The following is a 26,344-nucleotide window of genomic DNA, read 5'->3' as shown; positions in this document are numbered from 1 at the left end:
CAATTTTATTTACTTGACCTTGTCTAAACTTTGTCCTTGTAAGTCATTAAGACTTTGACAAATGTATTAATAAATTCTGCACATATGAATGAACAAACCATGAACAGCATTTATTAAGATTAATTGATTTCGCTTAATTTGCCGAAGTTTTCATATCTACACAACCACAAAAAAGCCTTCAGTGTTAAAGAAACATTTTACCCGTCATGTCTCTGGATGTTAAACCGTTTTTGTCCAGCAGGGGAAGCTGTGTGCATATAATGTTTTGAAAACTGAATCCCTGAAAGACTTGTCATAAAAACACTGCTCCAAGAGACAAGTAGTTTGATGCGACTGCTGTGGTTCGACATTCAAACAAGGAGGCTTGTCTGACTGCAGGAAGTGATTAAATTCAGGTGTGTCACCTGTTCCCTGCTTAGCCACGCCCCCAAGAGTCTACCAGAAGGAAGTATCAGTAAAAACAATAACCAGCAAACATGTCATCTATGGGTTTGCATAAAAATCCTAGAAGCATCACAAATAGTCTCCAGAAAAACTTTGGACACTCATAACTCATAATCTACTAGCCTCCTTGAGCAATTCCGCTCGAAAAGAAAATGTTGCTTCCAGCACATTCTACTTTCTCCCCTAGCCTCGGATTATCTCCGGACGATTTTTGACCAGGCCAATCAGCGAACGGAAAGAGAAGTTGTGAACGATGACGTCGATTTTCTTCGCTGTTTTAGAATTGCCACTAAAACAGCCTCAAACAACAGACGCCTGTAGTTTTCGGCCAAAAATGGGGCAAAAGGGACTGGTCGGCTGCAACTTTTGAGAGGGCCAACAGCTACAGCCCAAAGACTGCACTAAGCAAAGTGTACCAGTGTATAATCAACAAGTATTTGAGAAAAAAGAGAAACATATCAATAGAAAACGAGTAAAACAGAGATTCTCATTCAAGAATCCAAAAGAAATTGTTTCTTAAATAGTGTTCTATTATTTGTTTATTTTTTTATGTCTTTATAACATAATTTGTTGAATTAACCAAAAGGGGGATTAACCAAATAATTTAGAAAATGACACTAAAAACAAGAATAAATCATATAAATCTATCACAGATATGGCAAATCACTAAATATTCCTGTCCTGTCTCTAGCATGATTAAATGAGAGTAGACTATGTGAAAACTAAAAACATGTTGTCATGGATCTATCCATCTCCATGACAACTCCTCTTACGTAAACATGTTTGTGGAAGAACAAAACCATAGAGAACTTGCAGAATGACTATTTATGCACGCACACGAAGGGCACATACAGTGCCATTCAGAAAATCTGCAGGGATTCAAGTGTTTGGGAGAAAAAAAGTAAAAGAGGAGAGAAAAGGGGGGAAAAAGTAGACCTCATGGTGGAAAATGGACCTTGGTTGTTTATGAGTCAGCTCCTAATGTAAAATCAATTTATTTTGCAAAAAGGTGTTCAAAATTTAGAGTGTGTGTGAAGGGGAAAGCAGAGAGGGCAGAAAATAAATTATGGGATTTTCATTTTAAGATGACGTCAGTGTTGCTGCCCACAGAAGAAGCGCTGCTTTTTGGAATGAAACTAAATCTGCCTTATGTGTTATTACCATTTAGTAAGTAATAAACATTAATATCGGAACTAAACAAATATACTAATAGACAAAAAGTAAGTGCGCACCACAATGTAAGAGCTTGCAGACAACATGCAGCAGAAAAAATCTCCAAGTAGTCGTCTTCGATGTTACCAGAGCTTATCAGAGAAATTGCTTATTGATTGAATCTGGCAGACATTTGTTTCTGCACAGCTTCTGGAAGGCCCCACTACAGCGCTTCAATCCAGTCAGCATCCAGTTTCCAGTCCTCCTTGGTTGATTACAGTTTTTCTCAGTTGCTTCGTTGAAATTTTTCAAATCGTCCTTGAAACTTACAAAACAGTGAGTACTTGTCTCAGAACAATTGTACCTCTCAAACTTCTTACGTCATCAAAAGTAATCATAAGTGTCAATGAATATGTTGAGGAAAACTCCTCAGTGGGTTTAAGAAATAAGGAGTAGGGTGTCTTGTGGGTCACCAACCACATCGTAATGATGTTGGAGCGATGGAAACTGCCATTATGTTGTCAGCCTCTCCTGCCTCTTCCTCTGATTTGCCTCCTTACTCCTCTGCCACGACCTCACACCTCTTCCTCTTTTTCTTCTCTTTGGCACAATGATATTGAACAAGTAGTTTAGAACATTTCAAATCAATTCTGAAAAATGTTTCAAAGCGACTGAGGAAAACTGTAAATCTGGATATGGCCTAAAAGATCTTTAGACCATTTTTAAAGCATAAAGCTCATTAAAAATGTCCACTTTGCATAAACAGATTATAGCTAGAAAATCATCTGTCTGCTGCTCGGAAGTGTGATGATGAGCTGTGTTGAGAAATCAGAGCTCATCAGTGCCGTAAATGTAACTAATGGATCGTGATTTAATGCAGCAGATGAAGGCCAGCAAAGATGGGAGAACATTTTTACTTTCACCTCATGGAGTTTTTGTAATTCAGCCTCAAAGAGTTTAATTTTTCTCCAGTTTTTGTAAATAACTCTTGACTCTCTCTCTCTGTTTGTGTTGCCCTCCTTTTGGGGGTCCTCTTGTTTTCATGAATGTGAACTTTTAGAGCCCAGAGGAGCAGGATTTCATCTGGTTTGGGGTAAAGTGGACCAAATGCACAAGGCTCTAAAGATGTGGAGGGGCTAAATCTCCACCAGAGGTCAAACGAGTTCAGATGGTCAGAGTAAATACGTGACTCAGTGGTAGTGAGAGAGTCCGTGGAGGACAGAAACAAGAAAACATCCTTTCATTCATCACAGCAGATCCAACTAATAATGAAACCAGTAGTATTTGTATTCCTTCCGATATAATATACTCCCTGCGGGGGTTATGTAGTATGACATAAAGTATGTTAAGTCTTCTTTGAATTTTTGTGTTTCAGGTATTTTCAACCACACTCACTGTCTCCAGAGAGCACTCAAAGGTTTTGCCAGAATTAAGAGTGATACTGAATCTGAGAGCAAAACTGTGGGAAATTTTGTTTAGCACAATGACAAAGTGGACCAACGTAGTTAACAAATGCTCACAACCATCATGTTATAAGTTTTAATGACCATCATGTTATGTCCTAATATCCAAATTAAAGTATCTTGAACAATTGCTTTTAATAATCTGAACACAAAAACACAATTTAGTCAATCCCACCAACATAAAAGGGGAAATCCTACAATCTGATATCAAAGCCAACATTTATTTTATTTACTCCCATGGTCCAAATCATTGACAGTAGAGATGTCATTGTAAAAATTGACCTTTAAATCTATGAGCAACTTGTTCTTTATTTACAACTGATCCATTCAAATAAAGAAAAAAAATATTTCTATTTGCATTTGCAAATGACCAAAAATAAAACATCAAAATACAAAATAAGAAAGTTAATTCTGAAAAAACAGAAAAAAACTCAAAATAGCCAAATAAACAATTTGACAAAACAGACTCAAACTATATAATACATTAAAAAACAAAATAATTAAGACACAAAATTAGCACAAAATGTGTTGTACAACTTTGTTTGTATACATTTGAGTTAATGATTAAATGACAAATTAAAAACTAATTAAAATAAATGACTAAATAAAGGAAAAGCAAACCTACATGAGCACATTTATTTGTATGTAGCAAATAAATAAAACCCAAATTAATATAGATAATATAATACACGACGAAAATAAGCAAAAAAACATTGAATCTTATAGATAATTAATTATATAAACTCAAAACATTTAGAACGGTAGAGTTTTGTTTAAATACAAATCCAAAAGACCAAACAAGTACATAAAAATATATATAGAGAATGATTAACAAACTCTACAAAGAAATAAGTTAATTAATTTATTAAATTTATCTATTAAGAATGGGCATTAACTAATAATCACAAAACTATTTTCATGTTGCCTTTAACAGGTAAACAAAGCAAACATTTATATGTTAGAGAATGAAGTTTTAACCTGAGGTAGTCTTAGTCTTATACTGACTTCCTGCTACTCTGGCAGAAAGTCAATATAGATTTGATTCTGCATGAACCCGTTCTCACAGTTTATGACTCTAAACATGACTTGAATAATGTAGAAAAATTCAAATGCGCTGTGTTCCCGTTTGAACGACTCATTCAGACTCTGATGGTGAACATGAAGACATCAGTTCTGTGTGAGGAGCGTCGACATTAAAGACGAAATGAAGCTGTGTTTCGCTGAGGTAGACAGCAAAGTATAAATATTAAAAATGATGTCAAACGGAATCACATCTTCAGCTCCAGCTGCTCATTATGAATAAAACGGAATTTATTACCACAGGGAACGTCTTCTAGAAGAGTTCAAAAGACATTTCCTATTGGATATTTTTCCATCACTGCCTCAACACCCAAACTCTTTCACATCCGGTGCTTGCTGTCTTTTGTCAGGTCAGGTCAGGTCGCTGTAACTGCATCTTTGATAAAGTTGCATCCACGTTGCGGATGCAACCTGGATCCACAATGTGTGACCCCATGAAGTGAAGCTTTACTCTAAGAGAAGCCAGAAACCTGCAGTTCAGAATGCTAACAGTCATCAGTAGAGAAATGAGGCTGAACCAGATCTATCATTTTCTTGTGAAAACTTGTGTGCAGGTTTTAAAACGCAGTTTATCTCCAGACTTTAGACACTTTTCTGTATTTGACCCCAAGGAGATTTGCAGTTGTAATACACTTTGTTTAGTCAGGGTACATGTCAGCTGACTGGATTTTTTTTATCTGCAACAGTTTCTTCAAACGTGATGATCAAATTCATATTTGTCATCATCAAACTCGGTGAACAGAGCTCTCTGCAGAAGAGTTTGTGTTTCTTTTGATGCCTGTTTGCTCCAAAATTCTCAGATTTTTTTGCACATGTTGCACAGGCAAGTTGGTCGTGGTTCTGCAAGTAAGATGGCAAAACAATAAAACAAACAAGATATTTTCAGCTCAGCGAAATGATTACAAGCTGTCGCTTTAGGTCGTTACTGTTGTATCTAGATTTAAATCTTGCTTGTCCTCCGCTATATTTTGTGACAAATCAGTCTCACACAGAATCTAAACTATCATTACATATATTAAGATGTAAAAACTTAGATATTTAAAAAAAACAAAACAAGCTCTATTAAAAAAAATATAAACCTAAGAAGGATACAAACACAAGGCAAATGCAGAAACCCACACAGCCTAACATTATTAGAATGTCTCTGATCATTCTGGGTGTTGTATTTATTGCTTTAATGTCTTGTCAATTTGTATTTACCCAGCTACTGTACAACTGAGTATGGAGCTTTGTTTCCTTGGAAATGAAGCTGCAGTTTATGACCTTAAATACTTTTATTAAATGCCACAGATGCAGAGCTGACTTTATCTAAATGACACAGCATTTGACCTTTCCCAGGTTCTCCGTTTTTATTTCATAACAGTGGATTGTTCTGATTCTGCAGTCAAAACGAGTTTGCATTAGATTGGGGGTATTTTGAAACTGAAACTGGAACCCTTCCAACTGGATCATTCATTGCGTCTTTATAGAAATACAAAACGCTGTTTATATGATACCATTTACATCTAGATGTTAAAATTTCGAGTAAACAGAACAGGTGGAAGGTAACTTGGAAAACCTCTTTCATATTTTTTTCCTTCTCTCTATCATGTATTCTTTTTTTTTGCACCTTCTCAACTTGATGCTACTATAACCTGCTTGTGGATGCAGCTACAAACTTGAAGATCTCACACTGCTAGAATGATATAAGGTTGTTTTTTTTTTTATTGGGCTAAGATCCAGTACCCTTGCATAATTTTTCAAATGCAGAAGTGGCCACACAAATAATTCTTTGCACCGTAAATCATCTATGAGGTGAACATCCCTGATCTACATGTGTTATTTTAAAATATTTAGAAAAATATTTCAGCCCTCTGTGAAAAGTAAATAATCAGAGTAATCTTTCATTTAAAGTGCAGCATTTGCAGGATAGACAGACAAAGGTGATGTAATCCATCTGTATAATGGAGTAACTCCATGGTCATCATTTTATCATGGGGGGTGGGAGGCGGATAATATGACTCATTCAGGATGAGTAAGAAGTTGCAGTTGGGAGTTACTTCCATCATGAGAATATTAGGCTAATGTGTGATGGATGTTTGATTTTTTTTTTTTTTAGCCTCCTGTCCTGATTAATCCGAGTTTCTTTAGTTTCTATTTACGCAAATCATAATGGCAATCAATTTTCCTTTTTTTTTCTAAAGTAATTTGTGTTACCCTCTTTTGCTCTGATGATATTTGCGGAGAAGAACGAGCTCAGATGTATCTCAGCGCTTTCCCTAATCCTGAATGGGCTTCGTCAGAGCAGAGGACGCTCACCGTGCGCAGCCGCGCGCTCTCACGCACAGACTTCCTCAGCAGGGAGCCTCTCTCCCCGCGCAGTTTTCGTTTTCAGCTTCGGTTGTTTGGAGGAGAGTCTGGCAGGATGGAAGATCTCTGACCGCCTTCAGACCTACGCACATCTCCGCTATACGCGCATCACGGTTTCCCTTAGCAACGGCGGGCACACCTGTCGAGCTTCAGGTAAGGCTTTCGGTTCCTGGCAGAGCTGCCCTGGGTTTCGAAATGCTGAGTGGAAACGAAGCGGGTTTAGGAGATCTCAACGCGCTCTGAAGCTTTTTCCTGATTTTTCCAGGCTCCAGTCATGAGAAGAGAAAGAAGCTCGCGTCGTCTGTGTGTGCTGGTCTGCTTCATCGCTCTGTGGCAAACACGGTAAGTTTCTGGCGGTAACCCATTGAGCGTTTTTAATTAATCTGAGTGGATTTTTGCCTGCATGTTGCGCACAGGAGCGTTTCAGTTACAGCAAGGTAAAGGACGTGGTTTCTTACACAGCTGGATAAGGTTTTTTTCTTTCTTTTCTTTTAGTTTCTCCGTGCGCTCAGAGCGCCGTGAGTTATTAGAAAACGACTCTAATCTCAGAGAACTGTCACAATGAAGGACAAATCCCAGAACATCTAATGAAAGCGCTGGAAGAATTTGATTTGTAGAATTAAATCTCAAAACTTCCAGGAAATAGAGAATATGGAAATAGAGCTGGTTAAATCAGACGACAGTTTATTATTTTTTTCTAAAGAAAAGTGAAAGATGCATGATACGTCTAAGCAATAATTTCCAATATCTTGAAAATCCAATGTAGAAATGAATGTAACGATAATTATAAAATCATAATTATGAAATAATTATAAACTTATAATCATTTTTAATTACTCCTCTGATCCTTGGATTTTAAATAATCACACATTACAGAAAACTATGCACAACCCAACCCAGTCTAACATACATTCATGTTGTAACTTTAAGACAGTTGTCATTCACTTCAGTTTGACAATGTTACATATGGGCAGCATTTTGTAGGAAGGCTGCCTCTCAAATCTTGGCTAACTCCACCAGTAAATTCACAAAAACTGATTCCTGATCTGCACTCTTCATCTTCAAAAACAAAACTTTTGCGTGTAAGTTCGACTGAATTTCTAGGCCAAAGTGTGATGACAAAGCACCAGCTTTTGGGTTTGATTTTGGCCAATGAAGTTACCATTGTAACAAAATTCAAAATGACACCAGAAGGAATAGCATATAACTCTCTTCTGAGTCACAGGTTTTGATTCAATATAAACTGCATTAGTGCTCCTTTCCCTTTCAGGCACATTAAGTTTGATGGAAGAATACTAAGTTGAGAAATCCATTTGGGGGTGAAGAGTATCAGCTGCTACCCAATTCTCTCCCCTTATTTCGTCATCTGAGGGACTTTTTCTTTCAGTTCGTCTTGCTAAAAGTCAACACTTTATGCAGCGCCAAACTGAAACCTTGTTAATTTTTTCTTACAGATTGGATACATTCAGAGCTACGATATATATATATATATATATATATATATATATATATATATATATATATATATATATATATATACACACCATAATGAGCACCCTATTACTCATTATGAGTATATGATAACAAGGGTTAGACTCCATTTCAACTTAATATGTTAAAAGGAGGAAGGACTGGGAAGGTTTAATTAATACAAACTCACATTTTCTCTTTGGTGGTGGATATGTACCAAAGAGTTGCTAAATAACCTACCTTTGATTCAGAGAATTACAGAGCAATATTAAACTCCTCTTCTTTCCTAAAATTATTTTAAAATTGATGCCAATTGTTTCTGTGAAGATTAAGGTGGAAAATCTGTTTGAACAGTTGGAGTCAGACTTTAGAAATCACCATAGCAGAGAAACAAACAAAATGTATCCCTCAGTTTCAGATCTCAATGCTTTGCTTGAAACAATTGATACTCGTGCTTTTGTATGCTTCAACATGCTGTTGCAATCAATAATATCCTCTTTAAGCTGGTTTAGAACATATTCCCTGTTTAATTCTTGTAAATAATAAATCCCCCTCAGCTCGTCCTCTTTTTAGAGCAAGTTCAATGATATTGATGCTTTCACTACAAAAAAATATCAATAGCGAATTGATTTATGTAAAATGTTATGAGGCAAAGTGTTGCTCTTCCTCATCAACAGTTACAGCCAGGTAGAAATGTTTATAGGACACCAGGCTTTGTGAAATTTTTGCCTGAGTGCATTGCATTTTGGTAAGAAGAGTCAGGAAATCATGGCTCAGTGTGTTTAAATGTTAAATACTTTATCACATCAGATTATTAGCGTATAAATATTTGCCCTTTCAGCAGGTGAAATGTCAAAGGGTGCATGACGTGTCACATCAGATTTTGAAACAAATTATTTTACCGACATCCAGCTTTTTCTCACTTTAACAGCTTCAGCAACAGGACATTTGACATATTGGCTGTGTTAAATTGGTGTTTACAGATTCCTGTTTAAACGTATGAGACTTACTTATGCATAAAGATATGTTTCTCCTAGGTCGAGAGCAGCCTGTAATTCAACACAGAACTCCAAAGACATTGCAACGTTCACCAAAATCCTGGACAGTCTCCTGGATGGGTATGACAACAGACTCAGGCCTGGCCTTGGAGGTAAGATGGAGGCAACTGAAGCAAGAAGCAAATCAAAGCAACACAGATGGAAACTGGAGAAATTTCAAGCTAATATGACTCTTCTTTGGACAAAATGTAGCTTATGCATACCTTAGCACGATGCTTCCTAAGACATGCTTGATAGTTGATAGTGTTCTTTACTTTGAAAGAGCCACATGGCTTTTTTTTAAAACAGTACAAACAAATAACTCAACCTTTAAATTGCCTGTTAATCAAACTTGTGTGGAAAACATTTGGCTTGCTCATGTGGCCTGCTATAACTTTTATACCCAAGTTTAAAAAAATAAATAAATCTGAGATCAACAGGCCTGCAAAGTGTTAATTAGCAGATTGTCTACAGCTGGGAGTTTATTTTGAAAGCATGAAATAGTTTGTATAACAGCACTCAGCAGACTAACCAATACAGAGGAAAATGGAACTCAGTTAAGCTTTAAGAAGGAAATTTTTACATTTACACAAGAATCGAAAGTCCCCCTCAGAGCCATTCCTGAACAACTGCAGAGTCCCACACTGCAAGTTACAATGACTGGGCCACTTTACTCTGTGGAAGAAGACCTAAATTGCTGTCGTCAGATGAAGAGAAATTTGTTAGGATGTTCAGAAACAGTTCAGACAAACCAGATACCTTCTAGGGAAAAGTTTAATAGTCAAATGAGACAAAAACTGACCTGTTCAACACCAATGTAAAGAAGCATTGCCACTAAAATGGTGGTGAAAAATCAATAAATGATAATTCACATCAAACTGGTTTTAGAATGAAAAAGTTAGGCTAACGTGAAGCTACTGGAATGGCATCTCAAATTTTCTGGCTCTGACAATTTGTAGACAGTCTCATGCAAAAAACACGTTGATGGCGACAAAAATCTTGTTGCCAACGTTCAACTTGGTAAGAGATACTATGTGTACACCAGAGAAAATGTACAATACATCTTTTTTTTGCACTCAGTTGTTTTGTTTCACAAATGGTGGCAAATGTATAACAATTTTATTCTGAAAAAATGAGTCATTAAATGCCCAACATTTCTTTCTTTATTTATCTTTTCATTACCATATCACCTCTGATGCAACAATTTCAGTTGAGATGGATTTTGTGTCTTTGTTAACTTTGACTGAGATTAAGCCCACAGTGAAGAACACTCTATGGTGCTTTAATAAGAGCAACATTACTCATAAAGAATCAGAGTCTGCTTCTAGCTCTCAAGAAATGTCTCCCTAGTACAACACTCAATATTCAAATAATTTGATACTAAGATCAAATTAGTAATACAGATCAGAGACAGTATTTTGAATCTACTGATGTCAGTCATTGGGGAAAAAAAAGGACATTTTAGATGAAAATGTTAATTATGAGAGGATGCCTGTTGTGTGGTGGAAGAGCATGCTGCAGTTCATCCTCCTTTGCGCTACAATGAAAGGATCTGTGATACCGTCAGAAAATGCCTTCATGCCCCTGTCAGCTCTTTAAAGACAGCATTTTAAAAATAAATCTGCCTACAGGTGAAGCTATTGGGCTCTCTGCAGCTGTGAGTGTAATGAGATACGCTTCTGTGTATCTGAAATCTGAATAATTTGCTCAGTGAGAACATCCGTCTGGGTTGGAAATAATAAAACACATTCGCAGGGGCTGGTGGACTTTGGGCCCGGAATGATTGAGCTCATTTGGTTCGAACAGTTTCTCTTATTGGACTAGATGTCTAAGATTTGATGCTCTGGAGACAGAAAAACAGGGATGAATGGGGATCATTGACATCTCTCTGAAGGCAAAGAAAATTGGATTTAATTCATGGAGGCAACAGTTTAACCATTAGGTAACGTGTAAAGACAATTGATAACGCCGGATTTTAGCTCGGGGTGTAACAGAAAAAACTAAAAATTTCATTTGCACACCATATTTAGATTTAATTTAGAAAAAAAACATGTAGAATTTACTTCCAATTTAAAATGATCCACTCCATTCTGTTGGTTTATTACCTACAATCCCAACACAATACATAAACGCTGATGGTAGTAACATGAAAAAATTTAAGGCGTACGAGTAATTTAGCAAAGCACTGTACGACATTGACATTATTCTGACAAGAAAATGAAAAACTGTGAAAAACTGTTCATGTTGTAACATCTAAAAACACAATTTTGTTTTAAAAAATCAAAGCAGTGTGATTGGACTATCAATCTGATTTTGTTCAGACTGTTGGAGTCTTAATGTCACCTTAAGCACCACTGTGGACTGATTGCAGTAATAAAACTCTTCTTATGCTGTGATCCTTAAAAGATTTATTTAATTTTGGCAACTGAAATTTCTCCTAACAAGGTTGTATAGATGTAATAAAATGTCACACAAGTTTATAAAAGTGACTAACAATCCAGTGAAAATAGAGAGGAGAGTATCATTGAGTCCTATCTGTGTCCAGACCTTATCTGTGGAGCAGTCCCGTCTCTTTACTACTTCAGGTATATTTGGGGGTGCCTGGGAGTTTGCCTGAATAAAATTCATGAGTTTTGTTGACTTGTAGAACAATTTACACTGTCTTTTGTGTTGTTTTCGGGGGCTTATTTCTGCTCAAGCTGTTGAATGCATGACGTGTGGATGGTTGAAAACCTTTGAAACTTTGTTGTCTGAGAATTTCCAATTGTTTCCCCTTTCCAGACCGAGTGACAGAAGTAAAGACAAATGTCTACGTGACCAGTTTTGGACCAGTGTCTGACACAGATATGGTAAGTCTTTCAACACTAATATTGTACTATGAAACACCTAGTTTTTTTTTTTCCACTTTTAATCATCACAAAAGGAGTCACAGGTAGAAAACTAAACAGTGTGCCCGAGCAGAGTTAACTGCCTAAGCAAACCGTTAATTGTCTCTGTGGTGCAGTCCATAAAGAGTCTCTGTGTCCTTTATTAGAACCGTCTTACCACAATCAACACAAGCTGTTTGTTGAGAAATTCTGCTTTTGGTTCAAATAATCCGCTGTAAATCTCCCGCCAGTCTTCCTGAGCCTGTTTGGATGTGATCATTCACATTCAGATAAAATCTTCCAGACTGAAACACAGACAGAGAAAGAGGTAGCTGCCTGTACTGCTGGTCCTGTTGCCATTGGAAACTCAGCCAATCCAATCAGAAGAGCGTTGACATGGCAAAGGTTAGAGTGTGTTATTAAAATGATATCTGAACATCCACCTCCAAACAGCTCTGATACACAGCTGCTGATCTGTCATATATTAATATATGGCCGGTCATTATTGTTTACCAGGTGCAAATCTGCTGCGTGATTTCATCTAAGCCTGACACAAACAAACGGATTTGTTTCCAGTCGGATGCAGCATTTCATTCAAATATCTCTAATGGTTTTTTGGTATTCTGTCAAGGCCCTCTGAAGATCTTCGCTCCTCAGAGACTTAGAATTTCAGGGATGCAGATTTTATTCACAAAGTTCCACTCATCCCAACACTTTTGAATTGCTTCCTGGAATGAAATGTAAGAATTGGTGCATTTTAACAAGTGAAAACATGAAGTATCTTAGATTCAGATTCTAGCAGTGATTTCAAGTATATATATTTTTTGTGATTTGACTGATAACATGATTTGAAACTACTGCTGAAAGTTATTTGGCTTCAAGTCAGGGAGACCCTTCACTTTGTAGTTCCATTTCATAAAAATGCATAAAAGCCATCCTTCCTGCCTTTCTTTTTGCTTTCCACTACAATCGGAGGCCATTCTCTGAGCCCACCTGGTTCTCCTCAAATATTTAAGTGACACAGAGCACAAAGATGGAAGTGGCTGTGTTCGAGGCTGCACCTTCAAAGGAAGAAGAGTGTCTCATATTTAATACATGCCCATGTCTCCATCAAAATTGCAGCAGATAATTGCACTCCAGCACTGTGTGTATTTCCTCTCTGTGTCTCTGATAGTTGCGCTCTGATACACATCCTTCAGATCGGATGCTCCCCCGCTGATCTTTCTGCATGATTGTTTGTGGATGTTTGTCTTTGCTGGTTTATTTGAGCTCATCAAAAAGCAGACATGCAGAGTTGCTTTGGAAAGCTAACCAGGAAATTGCTGCATTTTCTCAGTGACACAGGGATTCCTCTGCTAATTACATAGCTAAGGCTTTGTGGAAAACAATGCATGTTAAATGTATACTTGCAATATATACACTGAAGAGAGGAGAGCTGTGCGGTTGGGAGATATTTTTTCATCTCAGTGAACAACTGTGAACATGCTCAGTCATCTCTAAGAAAAAAAAATGCCTCCAGTATTTGAATTGGTAGCAGATGATTTAGAAGCAGAATCTTGTTTTTTTGATGATAACAGATACTTTGACAACCGTGTAATACCATACGAACTCATTTTTCCATTAAAACCTCATTTAGTAGTATTATTTCAGACTGGAGAACTAGTAGTACACAACCATGTATGAAAGAAAAAGTCAGAAATTTAAGGTAATATTTTAAAATCAAGACTCTCAAAGCTGCATAAAACAATCAAAACCTCTGACTGTGGGAACAGTTTTGCACCAAAGTTTGTCTCTGAAAGTTACTGCTGGATCTGATGGACCCATTTGAAAACAAAGTTAGTTCCTGCTGAAGTACTGTGGACTAATAAGAGGAAACAGAGCGAACTGGAGAAGCTTCCACTCAGATGGAGGGGAAGGTCTCTGTGATTTTGATGCAAACCTGGGATGGCACTCGCCTCAGGCAACAGCTGGATTTGACACTGACAGATGTGGCTGGACCCACCCAGGTGTCACACGGCGTCAAGCTGCGATCTCACTAAGCTCAGCCATGACAGAACTGGACAGGAAGGACATTATCAACATTATAATTTCAGGGGGCAGTTTGTTATTTTGGGTCAAAGTGGACCATCTATAAATTCTAAAAGGTTTTAAAAGTCCATGTAACCCGTATGTTACTAAAAATGTCTACTTCTTTTGCATAACTGTTGAAAAATATGAAAATTGTTAGATTGTTTACAGGAACATAGTTGCAAACCTTTGAGTTTAAACTGAATGAGATCCAGCATGTCTGTCAGGCTTCTTGACATGTCGCTACTATTGCTAAACTGTTTCATTATGCAGGTCTTCCTTTGTTGGTCGCTGAGAATATTGTGCCTCAGTAAAACCCAATTGCCTCTGCCCTTCTTTCAGGAATACACAGTGGATGTCTTCTTCCGTCAAAGCTGGTTGGATGAACGGCTGAAGTTCCATGGACCAATGAACACCCTTCCTCTCAACAATCTGATGGCCAGTAAGATTTGGACCCCTGACACATTCTTTCACAATGGCAAGAAATCTGTGGCCCACAACATGACCATGCCCAACAAACTTTTACGGATCATGGAGAATGGAACTCTGCTCTACACCATGAGGTACCTGGCTTTTCACCTCTGTTTTTCTATTTGAAGATGTAAGTTACAAGCATTTCATTAGGGTAGAATTGTCTTTGATGGAGTGTTGGTGGTGAGCTGCTTCTACATTAATGTCAGTCTCCTACAACCGTGACACGTATTGCCACGCTTTGTGTTTTGAGATTATTCTTCCCTGGTAAATTAATGTACTAATTCCAAATGTTAAGGGAGATTTAAGAGCACAATGCAGCATACAACTTTTCTGTGCAAAATATTTTCAAGAATTGTTTGTCATCTTAGCACTGACACAATTTCATCTGGAACAAATTTTAGATTTTTGACTGTGTTCAGATTGAAATTAGTGAAAGTGCATGGTATTTACACTTAAAGGTCATTGTTGATGTTGCTCTGCTCTGGCACTGTGTTGCATGCCAAAACTCCTGATTTTGTAGACGTAGACACACTCGATTCATTTCGTGTTGCGTTTCTTAAATTCTAACAGTGGACTTAGATTCTCATTGTTTTGTTTTTTTTTACTTTGGTGTAGTTTCTAATCTATAAAGCATAAATATATTTGACCAAAATGGTTTTCCTTAGTCATAGTTTTATGCACTAAAAGCTCAATCTTGCTTGTTGATCTTGCAGGAAGTATCCCAGTGAGTATGGGTTGTTTGCTCAGACAGACTCCATCTGTTTGCCAAAGGCATCTACTGACCTTAAAGGTGGCAACAGATCTGGGTTCTTTCAGTCTGATAGAGCTAATTTAAGGACTTCACCCATCAGCTTGTAGCTTCACTTCAGTTATCTTCCACCTAATTTGCTTGTTTCCTAGCAACTGCAGATGTTTATCTATACCATCTCATACTTGGGCTCCACAATGACAACATCTCATTAAAACGTAACATATTTTGAAGTTATATTTAGTTATTTTTGTGGACTCATCATTGTACCACACTTCATAAAAAGTTTACATATCTACATTACACTGCAATCTTTTCTACAGTCAGTCAGTTGCAATTTCATTATGATACCCAGTGACATTAGGATGCATATCTTCTGATTTACGGCAGACATTTCCAAATGTGTTTTATTAAGATTTTTATGTTTTTTGCCAGGTTAACAGTTCAAGCTGAGTGTCCCATGCATCTGGAGGATTTCCCCATGGACTCACATTCATGTCCGCTTAAGTTTGGCAGCTGTAAGTGTTAAAATATGCAGAATCAAACTCATAGAAAAAATAGATAGACAGATGGATGGATGAATGGATTTTCAGTCTTTGGCTGTGGTGATTAGAAATCACTAGTTTGTTGGTTTCTGTTTGTATTTCTGCATCAGATGCCTACACAAAGACAGAGGTAACTTACATCTGGACAAGAAACGCCTCCCAGTCAGTAGATGTAGCAGATGATGGGTCAAGGCTCAACCAGTATGACTTGGTTGGACAGACTGTTGGAAAGGAGACCATTAAATCCAGCACTGGTAGGCACCTAATCAGACAAACAAAGACTACAAAAGACACTCAAACTGGTGATTCCTATATTGGTTTCTATAGTACTGGGAACACAAAGTCTGATCTTTTGTTGTCTGGTCTTTTATACACTACAAATTCAGGTAAATAGTGCAATTTGGAAACATTCTTTAATCAAACTTTTATGTTTTGGGCAACATAATTTATTCACCAGTTCATCCTTGGCATTAATTTCATAAAGATTTATGTTCCAAATATTTTTGTATACTCATCCAGCAGCAACTGTGTGTGGACCACATGGTGGGAGGAAAAGCGATCTCCATACCATATCTTCATTTGCGTTGGAAGTCTTTCGCTTTCAGATTTCACAGTTACTCAAGTGTTTCCTTTTACCCACTCTCTTTCAATGGGATTAAATCGACTTCTTTTCAAGTGTTGTAGCAAACAAGAAGAATGAAGGCTGGAGATAATCCCAATATGTATTTAACTCAGCAGGCAGAAAATAGCCCTGTCAGTTTTCTGCAAACCGTAGTTATAAATGCAGCAAACACTCCAAGGAGTAAAGATCAAATACAAAGTTTGTATTCTTGTGAATACAAGTATATCAAAACCAGGTTATAATCAATAAATGATAACCATCTTCTGCATGATTTTCCTCTTTGTTCTTCACATGAATATATTATTATGTAAACCTGTTCCTATGACTCTCAGGCGAATACACAGTGATGACGGCTCATTTCCACCTAAAGCGGAAGATTGGATACTTTGTGATCCAGACGTATCTTCCCTGCATCATGACAGTCATCCTATCCCAGGTTTCCTTCTGGCTCAACCGGGAATCAGTGCCTGCTAGAACTGTGTTTGGTAAGTATTTGAGATTTTGAATCTGTTTTTTAAGTGAAATAAAGGATTTAAAGATTGCAAACATGTTGGAGATCTCGACCATCAAAAGATGTGAAAAAAAAAAAGTCAGAATCTGATTAATTCAAGATCTTAATGTCTGCATTGCTTCACAAATCTTGGTGATTCTGAATCGAAAGCAAAGGAGATGTAGAGGCTTAAACCCGATTTAATTTCTTCCTAAAAATTTGAATGTGCACGGCTATATGCAGAGAGTGAACATGAAAGAGAAAGCACATTAAAACCCTTCACAACCGTGTCTACACAAGAGTGTGCTCAGCAGGGAAGCAGAACAGCAGCAGCTGCAGTCGTTGTCTGAATCTCAACACCAACTATTCAGATAAAGGTTTGAGTGTTAGCTCACTTCTCTTGTGGAAATGTCAATTTTCCACTTAATATTTTCAAATTTTATGGATGTAAACTACAGAAAACTAGACTTGAAAAATAAATTCATTTTCATGGCATTTTATTTATCTTAAGTAAATGGTTCTTATCTCTGTATAAAATAACTACATCCACATTCCAATATAAATATCGGGATGTGCGTGTGCATGTGTGTGTGTGTATTTATATCAGTTCAATTCATTACATCGCTGAGTTTTTAATGAAAGCAAATAAAAATCTGTTTTCATATTATTATTTCCTTTATATAAAAAAACTATACAAATCAACTTAGTCTTACATAAAAAATATAATGGTCCTCATTCTGAAGCCTTGACCTATCAAGATTGCTCCAAAAGTGCATCAATAACTCATTCCAGCAGATAAAAGAGAATCTAGAACATTATACTGTCAGTGTTGTCATTTGTTGCAAAAATGGCATTCATTTGAGACTTTCAAACTTGACCAAAAAGATAAACGTAAAAAAAAAAGTCAAATAACATTTTGATTACCTCCAAGATTTAGAAAAAATCTTCAGTGGACTGACAAGACAAAAGTGAAATATTTTGGAAGGTGCACAACCTGTCACATCTGATATAAAATTTAGAAAGCATTTCAGAAAATAACATTTTACAGCTAAATATGGTGTGAAGGTTTTTTTTTTTTTTTTTTTTTTTTACAGTATCTGGACAACTTCTAAAAATTGATGAAGCCATAAACCTTAAGATAAGGGAGCATGACAATTTGATCTGTGGCACACCACCAACTTCACCTCTAAATGATTTCCCAAAGTACTCCCTGATCAGATGTGTCTGTCTGTTTTGGGACTTATTCCAGTGACTTCTTTATTCATTTACATGTTTAAACCCTTATTTAGTGAATTAAACTCTTCTTAGGGTCAAATATCTTGTTTTGCAAAAGTTTCCTGGCCAAGACGGGCAGCAGCACAGAAACAAAGTTGCAGCTGTGAAACATAAAAAATTGTACACTATAAAAATGAAACATGAAATGGATGATATGTTGGTGTTTGGTTACAGAACTTTATAAACACTATGGGTCTTCTGTGTTGGGATTTTGGGTCCATATTTTCTGAGTAAATTGCCAGAGACCAAATAATAAAATACTCAGTTAATTTTTTATTTCTTTTCAGGAGTGACCACAGTTCTGACAATGACGACCCTGAGTATTAGTGCCCGTAACTCTCTGCCAAAGGTGGCCTATGCTACTGCCATGGACTGGTTCATTGCAGTCTGCTATGCATTTGTCTTTTCTGCTCTCATTGAGTTTGCCACTGTTAACTACTTCACCAAGCGAGGCTGGGCTTGGGATGGAAAAAGTATTGTCAACGACAAGGTAAATACATTCATATGAAAAAAAATGTGGACACCCCATTAAATGTCATGTGTTATTTCATTTGCTCCGTCTCAGTGATGTTTAAAAGGGCTCTGGAGTGCAACCAGATTTCTAAAATAATCTGAGGTAGCGCCAGTCCAACCAGTCATTCGTGGAAAAAAAAAAATCATTAAGGAGACTTTCAATGTGGTTCAAAAACAGACACATTACACCCATATTGTAGTCAGAATTAATCATAGAGAGTGGGGGTGGAGCTTTTTAAAGAGACAGAGGCCCAATTTCAAGGTGTCAAATTTCAATTAAATTATTTTTGATATTTACAGCATTTTTGTAACATATGAAGGTAACATAGTTACTTGACTGTGCTATAAAATAGCACCATATGCCTGGAAAGTACATGATATTGCCCCTTTCACATCTTGCACATCTTGGGTCGAACTTTCTTGAAAAACACATCTCAGCATGTTGGCAGATGTTTTAAATGTCCATTACTTGCAATCCTTTTTTCCTGGAGAGTGGAATGATTCATTTCAAATTCTTTTCAGACCTTTTTAAACTCCTTTCCAGGAGTGTTATTCCATAGTGTTCAATGTCACTTCAATAATTTATTAGGACAAATCAATTTCAAAATACTAGATAACAATAATCAACCTAAGTAAATTTCATGTGATTGCATTTATGTATGTACCTTTTCTACGTTTTAGGTGTGGAGGTGTCCTAATTCTTCCCTCTCCAAAACTCCTTTTACAAATGTTTTAGAAGTGCTTTATTTTGATTTCCACTTTTTAGTTATGCAACTTAATCTTCTAGTTTTACACCATTAAACTAGAAGATTAGTTTTAGATTGAATTGAAAAAAAACAAACAATCAAATCAAGACAAAAAATTCAATTCCAAGCTCTTGTATTCATTAATAAATAAGTAACCTACCTTTTTTTTCATAAAGTTTAAAATGTCTTTTAACTGTTTTAATCTACCTTAAGAAAAAGGAAGCGACTGTCAAGAAGGAGAAGAACACCTACGCTGTAGCTGTGGCTAACTACAAGCCCAACATCACGAAAGACTCAACACTGCCCACCATCTCCAAGTGCACTCTGAACGAGCCCAACAAGATCACAGGAGGAACGAAGCCCGAGCAGAACAAGAAAACCTTCAACAGCGTCAGCATTATCGACCGCATCTCCCGTATTATGTTCCCTGTGTTGTTTGGCACCTTCAACCTAGTCTATTGGGCCACTTACCTGAATAGAGAAAAAGTAATCAAGGACCTGGATCCAGCTAAATGAGCAGCAAGGGCCCAGCACAACAACACGTCACACATTCAGGACAACAACGCTTAATTACAGCAGCTTTGGTTACATAAAGCTACCTTCTCTCATTACTGGACACAATTTTCAGCCAGTATAGATACACATTTCTAAATTAGTATAGAGCACATCAAATTTTCATGAAATCTTTTCTTAAAGATATATTATGATGAAGTCCTATAAAATACAACATAAACCAGGACAACTGAAATGCTGCAGGATATAAGGTTCTGCAGTTCCCCTCAGGTTCAAAGAGGCGTTTTCTCTTCACCTTTACTAAGTTTACAAAAGCTCTTAGAAAAATTACTGTCTTCAACCTGCTTGGAGCCAATCAGCAGAAAGATGAGGCAATCAGATGTTTATGATATCAGGCGAGCTGTGCAGTTTACGGGAATGAGCATTCCAAGAAAAAGTATCTGATTATACTATATCACAAATATCTGAATATTTTTTCAAATACTGTGTAAACACACTCAGATATATATTGATATAAAGTTTAGCCCAAATATTTACATAGACTGTGTGAAAGGAAGCTGCATGGTGGCTCAGTTGTTAACACTAAAACACAGGTTTTGATGCCCAGCCTCTGTTTTTTTATGCATGGAGTTTGCATGGTCTCCCTGTGCATGGACGGGTTTTCCCTGGGTACTCCATCTTCCCCCCACATTCCAAAAACATGACTGGTGAATTGGTTAGTCTAAATAGCCCTTATAAATGTGTGTGTTTGTGTGTTATTTGTCCTGTTTGTCTCTGTGTTGCCCCGTGATGGACTGGTGACTTGTCCAGGGTGTACTCCACCCTGCCTATCAATCCAGCTCAATGACTGCTGGAGGTAGGGACCCCCGGATCCTGCAAGGATAGGTGGGTACAGATAATAGATAGATGTGATAAATGATATATAATAATTTTTTTCTCACTGTCTCACCAAATTTTCTTATTTTTGATCAGTTTAGATCTGTAGCACCAACATAGCACCAATTCTATAATGCTGATTCGCAACAAATGCCGTCACAAGGCACTTTACAAAATAGACAAATCCCATTGATTGACAGAAATATGAAGTCAATTCAATCAATCACATAGACAGATTTCAAATGAACTACAATACCTGTTAAATCCCACAAAAACAAAGATCAATTTATTAGGTCAATTGGTAAAATGTTTTCTATCTAAGAAAATCTGGCCAATTGCTTCAAGTTGTTAACTTTGCAGAAATCACTCAGAGATGTGGGGAAAGTGGAAAGAAAAACTCCCTCATGTACACCCTGAGAGCATTTCTTAATCCACAACATTTGAATTAAACAGAAAAAAACACACGAGGGTGTATTTCAAGGCAACATCTCAAACATATTGTGTCTTTTTGTGAAAACCAAAATAAATTAGCCAAGATTTATTTTGCCTGATTTATTTTTGCCAACATAAATCAGTCAAGATATTAGCAAGAGAGTACTTACTAATATCTTGTAAGTATATTAGTAAGCCAAGAAAACTGTGGACCTTCATATGTCTGGTCCTTCCACGGGTACAATTTTGAGATTCCTGAAGATGTCATGTTGTGGAAAACAGATTGAAACAATTATTTAAGTATAAACCGCATGAATGTCCAGCCATTATGCTGTTCATGAAGGCGTCAGGTTCTGTTTCCCAGAGGAAAACATGTTGTGGTGTGAAATGTTTGAATTAAACCTAGAACATATTTTGTAAAGATGGTGACTATAGTAGCTAATAGTGGTATTTTCCGCAGTGAAACTAATATCTTACTCCATGGGCTGCAAGGCCACTCAGAGAGGAAGAAGTAAAAACTCAAAAAGCACAATAACAAACTTCACAGTGTGCAAATACACTCAGTGACAAAAATCCTAATTAGTGGAGACGTGCTTTTGTCTGATGAACAGTAAATGGAAAGATGGCCAAGGATCAAAATGTCCATTATTACACGTGGAAGAAAAGAGGGAATGGAAGGGGATGAAAATAGTATTATGTGGGAATATTGATACAAAATCTCAAGACATCAGCCAGGAAGTAAAAGTTTGGGTGCAAATGGGGCTGACAAAGAGACAATGACTGAGTCATGTTTCCAAATTAATCATAAAGTGTCTAAGTGGAAAATGTTACTGATTTGGAGTGTTCATTACAAAGCCTTGGTTTCAGTCACTAAGAAGATCCATGGCCAGATCTAAAAGGTGTGTATGAGAAAAGTGTCTTACAAACCTGGCGCAGTTACACCGGTTCTGTCAGGAAGAATTACAACACAATATCATAAGAAACATTTTTACATATTTAGGTTTAAAAGAAGGTATTTGTAACAAATAGAAAAATATAAAGTCCCTCTTTATACTGTTTTACTTGTAATTCAAGAATCTTACAAATAAAAATTACTTTGCTTTTTCTGACTGACCTGAAATAAGAACTTTACTCAAATTTGATCAGTGAGAACAAAATGTTATATGTTTTTTATACAGTGCATTTAAATATCTGGTTACAATTGTAATTTGGTCCAGAACCGCCGCCTGGTGGTAATGTTGCTATCAGTGTGTTTTTAGAAGGTGGCGGTGAACTAAAGAGACTGTTCATAAATAAAACTCGCACACATCAAACTTTAGTCAAACACTTGCACAGAAATACCTACCCCTACTTTCTCAGAGGACAGAAGAGTTTTTTTCATCCATTGTCGTTGTGACTATAATGAAAATTTAACAATAATAATATGCCTTATAAACCTTAGTAATGAGTACTCTGAGAACTGTAAAAAAAAAAGGGGGAAAAGAAAGGGTTTGCATATTGTAGCAGTAATCCAACAAAGTTTTCATCCAACATCAGGCCTTAATATAATAGGTTTTCACTTCTGCTGACACTTTCAGATGAAGTGTGGTAGAAATAGGTTTAGAGACTTCACTGTGTTACAGTTTGTGCAGCTGTTCAATGTAGCAAAGCAGTTGAAACCAGCTTACAAATCATCTGTTCGCTTATGGCTAGCTAATACCTGCAACTCAGTTGAAACGTAAAGATATTAGAGATTCAAATGCAGTTGTGGATGAACTATATATGTTGGTAATGGGCCAAAAGAATGAGGTTTTCTCTACATATGGAGGTTTCCTCTGTAAGCGTGAAGGTTCATATATCTTTGTTTCTTGTTAACAAGTGGTGAGCAGATAGTAAATTAGAGTGATTGGTTCATTGTGGTTTAATCTGTAGTAGTTACACCATTGTTCCATTTCGTTCCCAACCTCCTAGGAGCTTTACCTAGGAGGTAAAGAAAATGTTACCTCCTAGGCTATTAAACAGAACGTCTGTTTAATAGAGAACCCTGAAGTGGAACCTGAACTTGCTGGAGGGACTGAATGTCATTTCTGACCTGAGAAAAGCTCCAGGAATAAGCCAAGGGAACTCTACATTCAAAAAAGGGGGATGAATTTGTGATATATAACAGAGATTTGACAAGGAAGCAAATTCTTTCAAGTGAAAGTGATTGCAGGGAAACAGCAGTACTTGACATCTTGTGCTTCAAGAAACAATAGTCAAAGGTAGCATGATTGCCTCTGGAAAAAAACAGCTCAGAGTCAACAAGCCAACAGTTACTTTGCAGATGTAGAAATCACTGGTACTAATGTTTTACATGCTGATTTATTTTCTAAATACTGCTCAGGCAATTTGAGCATGTGCCTTAATCAACCAGCAAATGAGTGCTTAATGAAATTCTCGACTGTCTGGCAGTGGATTTTAAATTCTGACTTCGTGTTTTGCTGCACATCCAATGACACATCCAGTGTCAGGTATAATGCATATCCAAATCTTTTACTTTAATTTAATAATTAATGTTAAGTCCTCGTCTCCATTTACGTAAGACAAGAAAAGAACCTTGTTGTGGGTGTAAGACGGTGTCCTCCACAGTCAGGCACATTAAAAAAGCTGGTTGTGGGTTTCTATGACATCACATCTCCCAGTGATGTTTATATTGCCATTTTGGATGTCAGCATGCCAACATAAAAAGGGTATTACAAACAGTCAAGAATGTTTCTTAGTTTTATGTGAGACAAGACAATGGGTTGCTGTGATGCCAATACTGAATTATCGAGAAGATCCATCTTCAGTTTTCACTGCCAAACAGAAAAATGCTAAAGAGGAGGAGTATTTATGGAGTTGCCAGAGTTTAGTAATCCCAATACCTCATCACCATGCCAGGTGTCCTTGCTTGTAAAATAAGCTAAATTACCCAGCCTGCAGGATATATTAAAGCTGAGAACAGGCCTAACTGAAGCATTACAAACACTTTATCTTCACTAGTTGAATTTTTGACAGTTTGGCTTGCAATCCAGAGATCTGATTCAGCCATTTAACTCATAGCAGCAAATAAACAATGTCTACAAAATAGTCATCTTTTCTATCTGAATTTATTGCTTTACAGCAGCACAGCTAGTGTCTGTTCCAATACTTTATTTCACTGCTGTGGTTATCTGATCAATATTTATAGTGAAGGTAGATAGCCAGTCTAGTAGTTTATGTTACATAACAAGCAGTTCTGTAAAATAGCATTTCACCCTTTACAGATTTTTTGTTTTTTGTTTTTTTCTCACACTTTCATGTTTCCAATTATAAGACTGATATTCAAAGGGAAAACAATTTTCAACCAACAATTTTAAAAACACCATTTAGGAACACAGCTAAATAAGCTGAACCCTTGTGTTACAGGAGGTATTTTCAAAGAAGAGTTTGTTAAAATTCCTGCACAGTGATGTAAAAGAATAATTGCCAAGAGCTGTAAATGTTCCCAGTGACAGAACCACTAGGTAGATTCAAACAGAACCGGGCTTAAAAAGACACACAGTTTAAACCTATAAGAGGGTAAATACTTTTTGACAACACAGTATCTCATGTGAAATAAGCTGTGCTACTTATAGATGTGATAACCAATGAAATAAGATTGAATATTTTGTTATGTTGCTGTAAGATGCTCTAATCTCTCAGGAAAGAAAAAAAAAAATCTGTGTGGAAAATCCGTTTTTCACAGTATTTCCCAATGGCACAGCTGCAGATCCTCTGTCTGCTCTTGTGGCTTTTGTATTTTTATGTACCTGTTAACAATTGCAGGGATGACATGGACCCAGTCTTTCTAGATGTAATGATCTAGGTTTTTTCTCCAACATCTGTGCTGTAGTTAACAGTCCACAGCCAACATGGGTGTTAATGGAAGTCAAAGCATACAATTGTCACCTCCTTACTTTCTATGAAGAAAACAATGATGTCATGCTACAAATACCATAAGAACAAACCAAGCGTTGAAATTTCTTCACCACATCAACAATATGTTCGTTTGGTAACTTCTGCTCTTCTCTCTGCTTCAACTGTGCTATCTTAGTAGTTTAGTTTTGTATAATGCATACTTTTTCATGAGGCGACAGAAAATGAAAAGTGTAGTAAAAATCAATAAGATGTTGGCTCATTGGGTCACAGTAATGTAGCCTTGGATTACCAAAGTTTTTTTGGTAATTCTTTAAGACCTCACTGCTCAGCCTGTAGCTTTTTCAAAGCACATGCTATCCATCTTTCCTTAACCTAGTTTTAAGTTGTGTACTGCGAAAGATTGTTCTGATTGGATGCACGTGTTTGTTTCTATGAAATTTGTACTCGCCGTCTCGATGTTTGTCTTTGTGGTGTTATTGTTTTTGTTTATTGGCATTATTCTATAAAAAAACATGTAGCACATAAGAAGGACTTACTCTCCTAAACATTCCCTTCAACAAAAAAACACTGTGTTAGCACTAAAATATGTTGAATACTATGTATGTGTAAAATTGCAATCCTTTTAAATGACATTTTGTTGAAAGCAAATTTTGTGCATTTATTATATGTGTAGCTATATTAACACTGTGCTTTTGAGATACTTTACAATTTATTGGTATTTTAGAGGAGTGAAGATATTTTGTTTTGCACATTTATTTACGCTTGAAACTTTCTCTGTAAGATTGAAGTCTTTTTGTGCTGTTGTATTTTCAAAGAAGACTAAATATTTCTGTAATAAAGATGATGCAAATAACTCAGGTTGGATTTTTTTTTTCTTCTCATTTTTTTATCTTGGTAAAAGGGAAATGTTATTTTTGCCGGAATTACATTCTTGAAATAATGTGTAACTTTCTCGTTCTCTTAATCCTACATTTCCATGCATCTCCCCCCAAAAAAATAATTAATTCATATTTCAATTATCCATCCATCCATCCATCCATCCATCCATCCATCCATCCATCCATCCATCCATCCATCCATCCATCCATCCATCCATCCATCCATCCATCCATCCATCCATCCATCCATCCATCCATCCATTTTCTTTCACCCTTGTCCCTCAGTGGGGTCGGGAGGGGCTTTCACATATTTCACAAGTTATCCTCATATGTATCACGTGCATATCATGTGTATCAGATACATATTTTTTTCCACATGGCTTAAAATGTGGAAAATGTAATGTGA

The 26,344-nt window shown here is 36.7% G+C and overlaps 1 protein-coding gene across 1 annotated transcript; it reads left to right on the top strand.

The window, feature by feature from the left end:
- Positions 1-5,563: 5,563 nt before the first annotated feature.
- On the top strand, positions 5,564-25,918 carry gabra2a (gamma-aminobutyric acid type A receptor subunit alpha2a). Its single transcript, XM_008400161.3, has 10 exons — positions 5,564-6,641; positions 6,754-6,830; positions 8,996-9,108; positions 11,777-11,844; positions 14,272-14,492; positions 15,587-15,669; positions 15,807-15,950; positions 16,651-16,803; positions 18,371-18,573; positions 19,556-25,918. The coding sequence occupies exons 1-10, from the start codon at positions 6,408-6,410 to the stop codon at positions 19,856-19,858; spliced, it is 1,599 nt and encodes a 532-aa protein (XP_008398383.1). The 5' UTR covers positions 5,564-6,407; the 3' UTR covers positions 19,859-25,918.
- The last annotated feature ends 426 nt before the right edge of the window (positions 25,919-26,344 follow it).

The sequence above is a fragment of the Poecilia reticulata genome, chromosome 22 (assembly GCF_904066995.2).
Source record: "Poecilia reticulata chromosome 22, P_reticulata-male-v2, whole genome shotgun sequence".
NCBI lineage: Eukaryota > Metazoa > Chordata > Actinopteri > Cyprinodontiformes > Poeciliidae > Poecilia > Poecilia reticulata.
This window is presented reverse-complemented; position numbering and strand designations above follow the sequence as displayed.

Excerpts from the sequence above, each read along its gene's own strand:
- gabra2a (XM_008400161.3), top strand. The coding sequence starts at position 6,408 with ATGGGCTTCGTCAGAGCAGAGGACGCTCACCGTGCGCAGCCGCGCGCT. Across the intron at positions 6,831-8,995 it reads ATCGCTCTGTGGCAAACACG|GTCGAGAGCAGCCTGTAATT; the intron begins GTAAGTTTCTGG and ends TGTTTCTCCTAG. Across the intron at positions 18,574-19,555 it reads AAAGTATTGTCAACGACAAG|AAAAAGGAAGCGACTGTCAA; the intron begins GTAAATACATTC and ends ATCTACCTTAAG.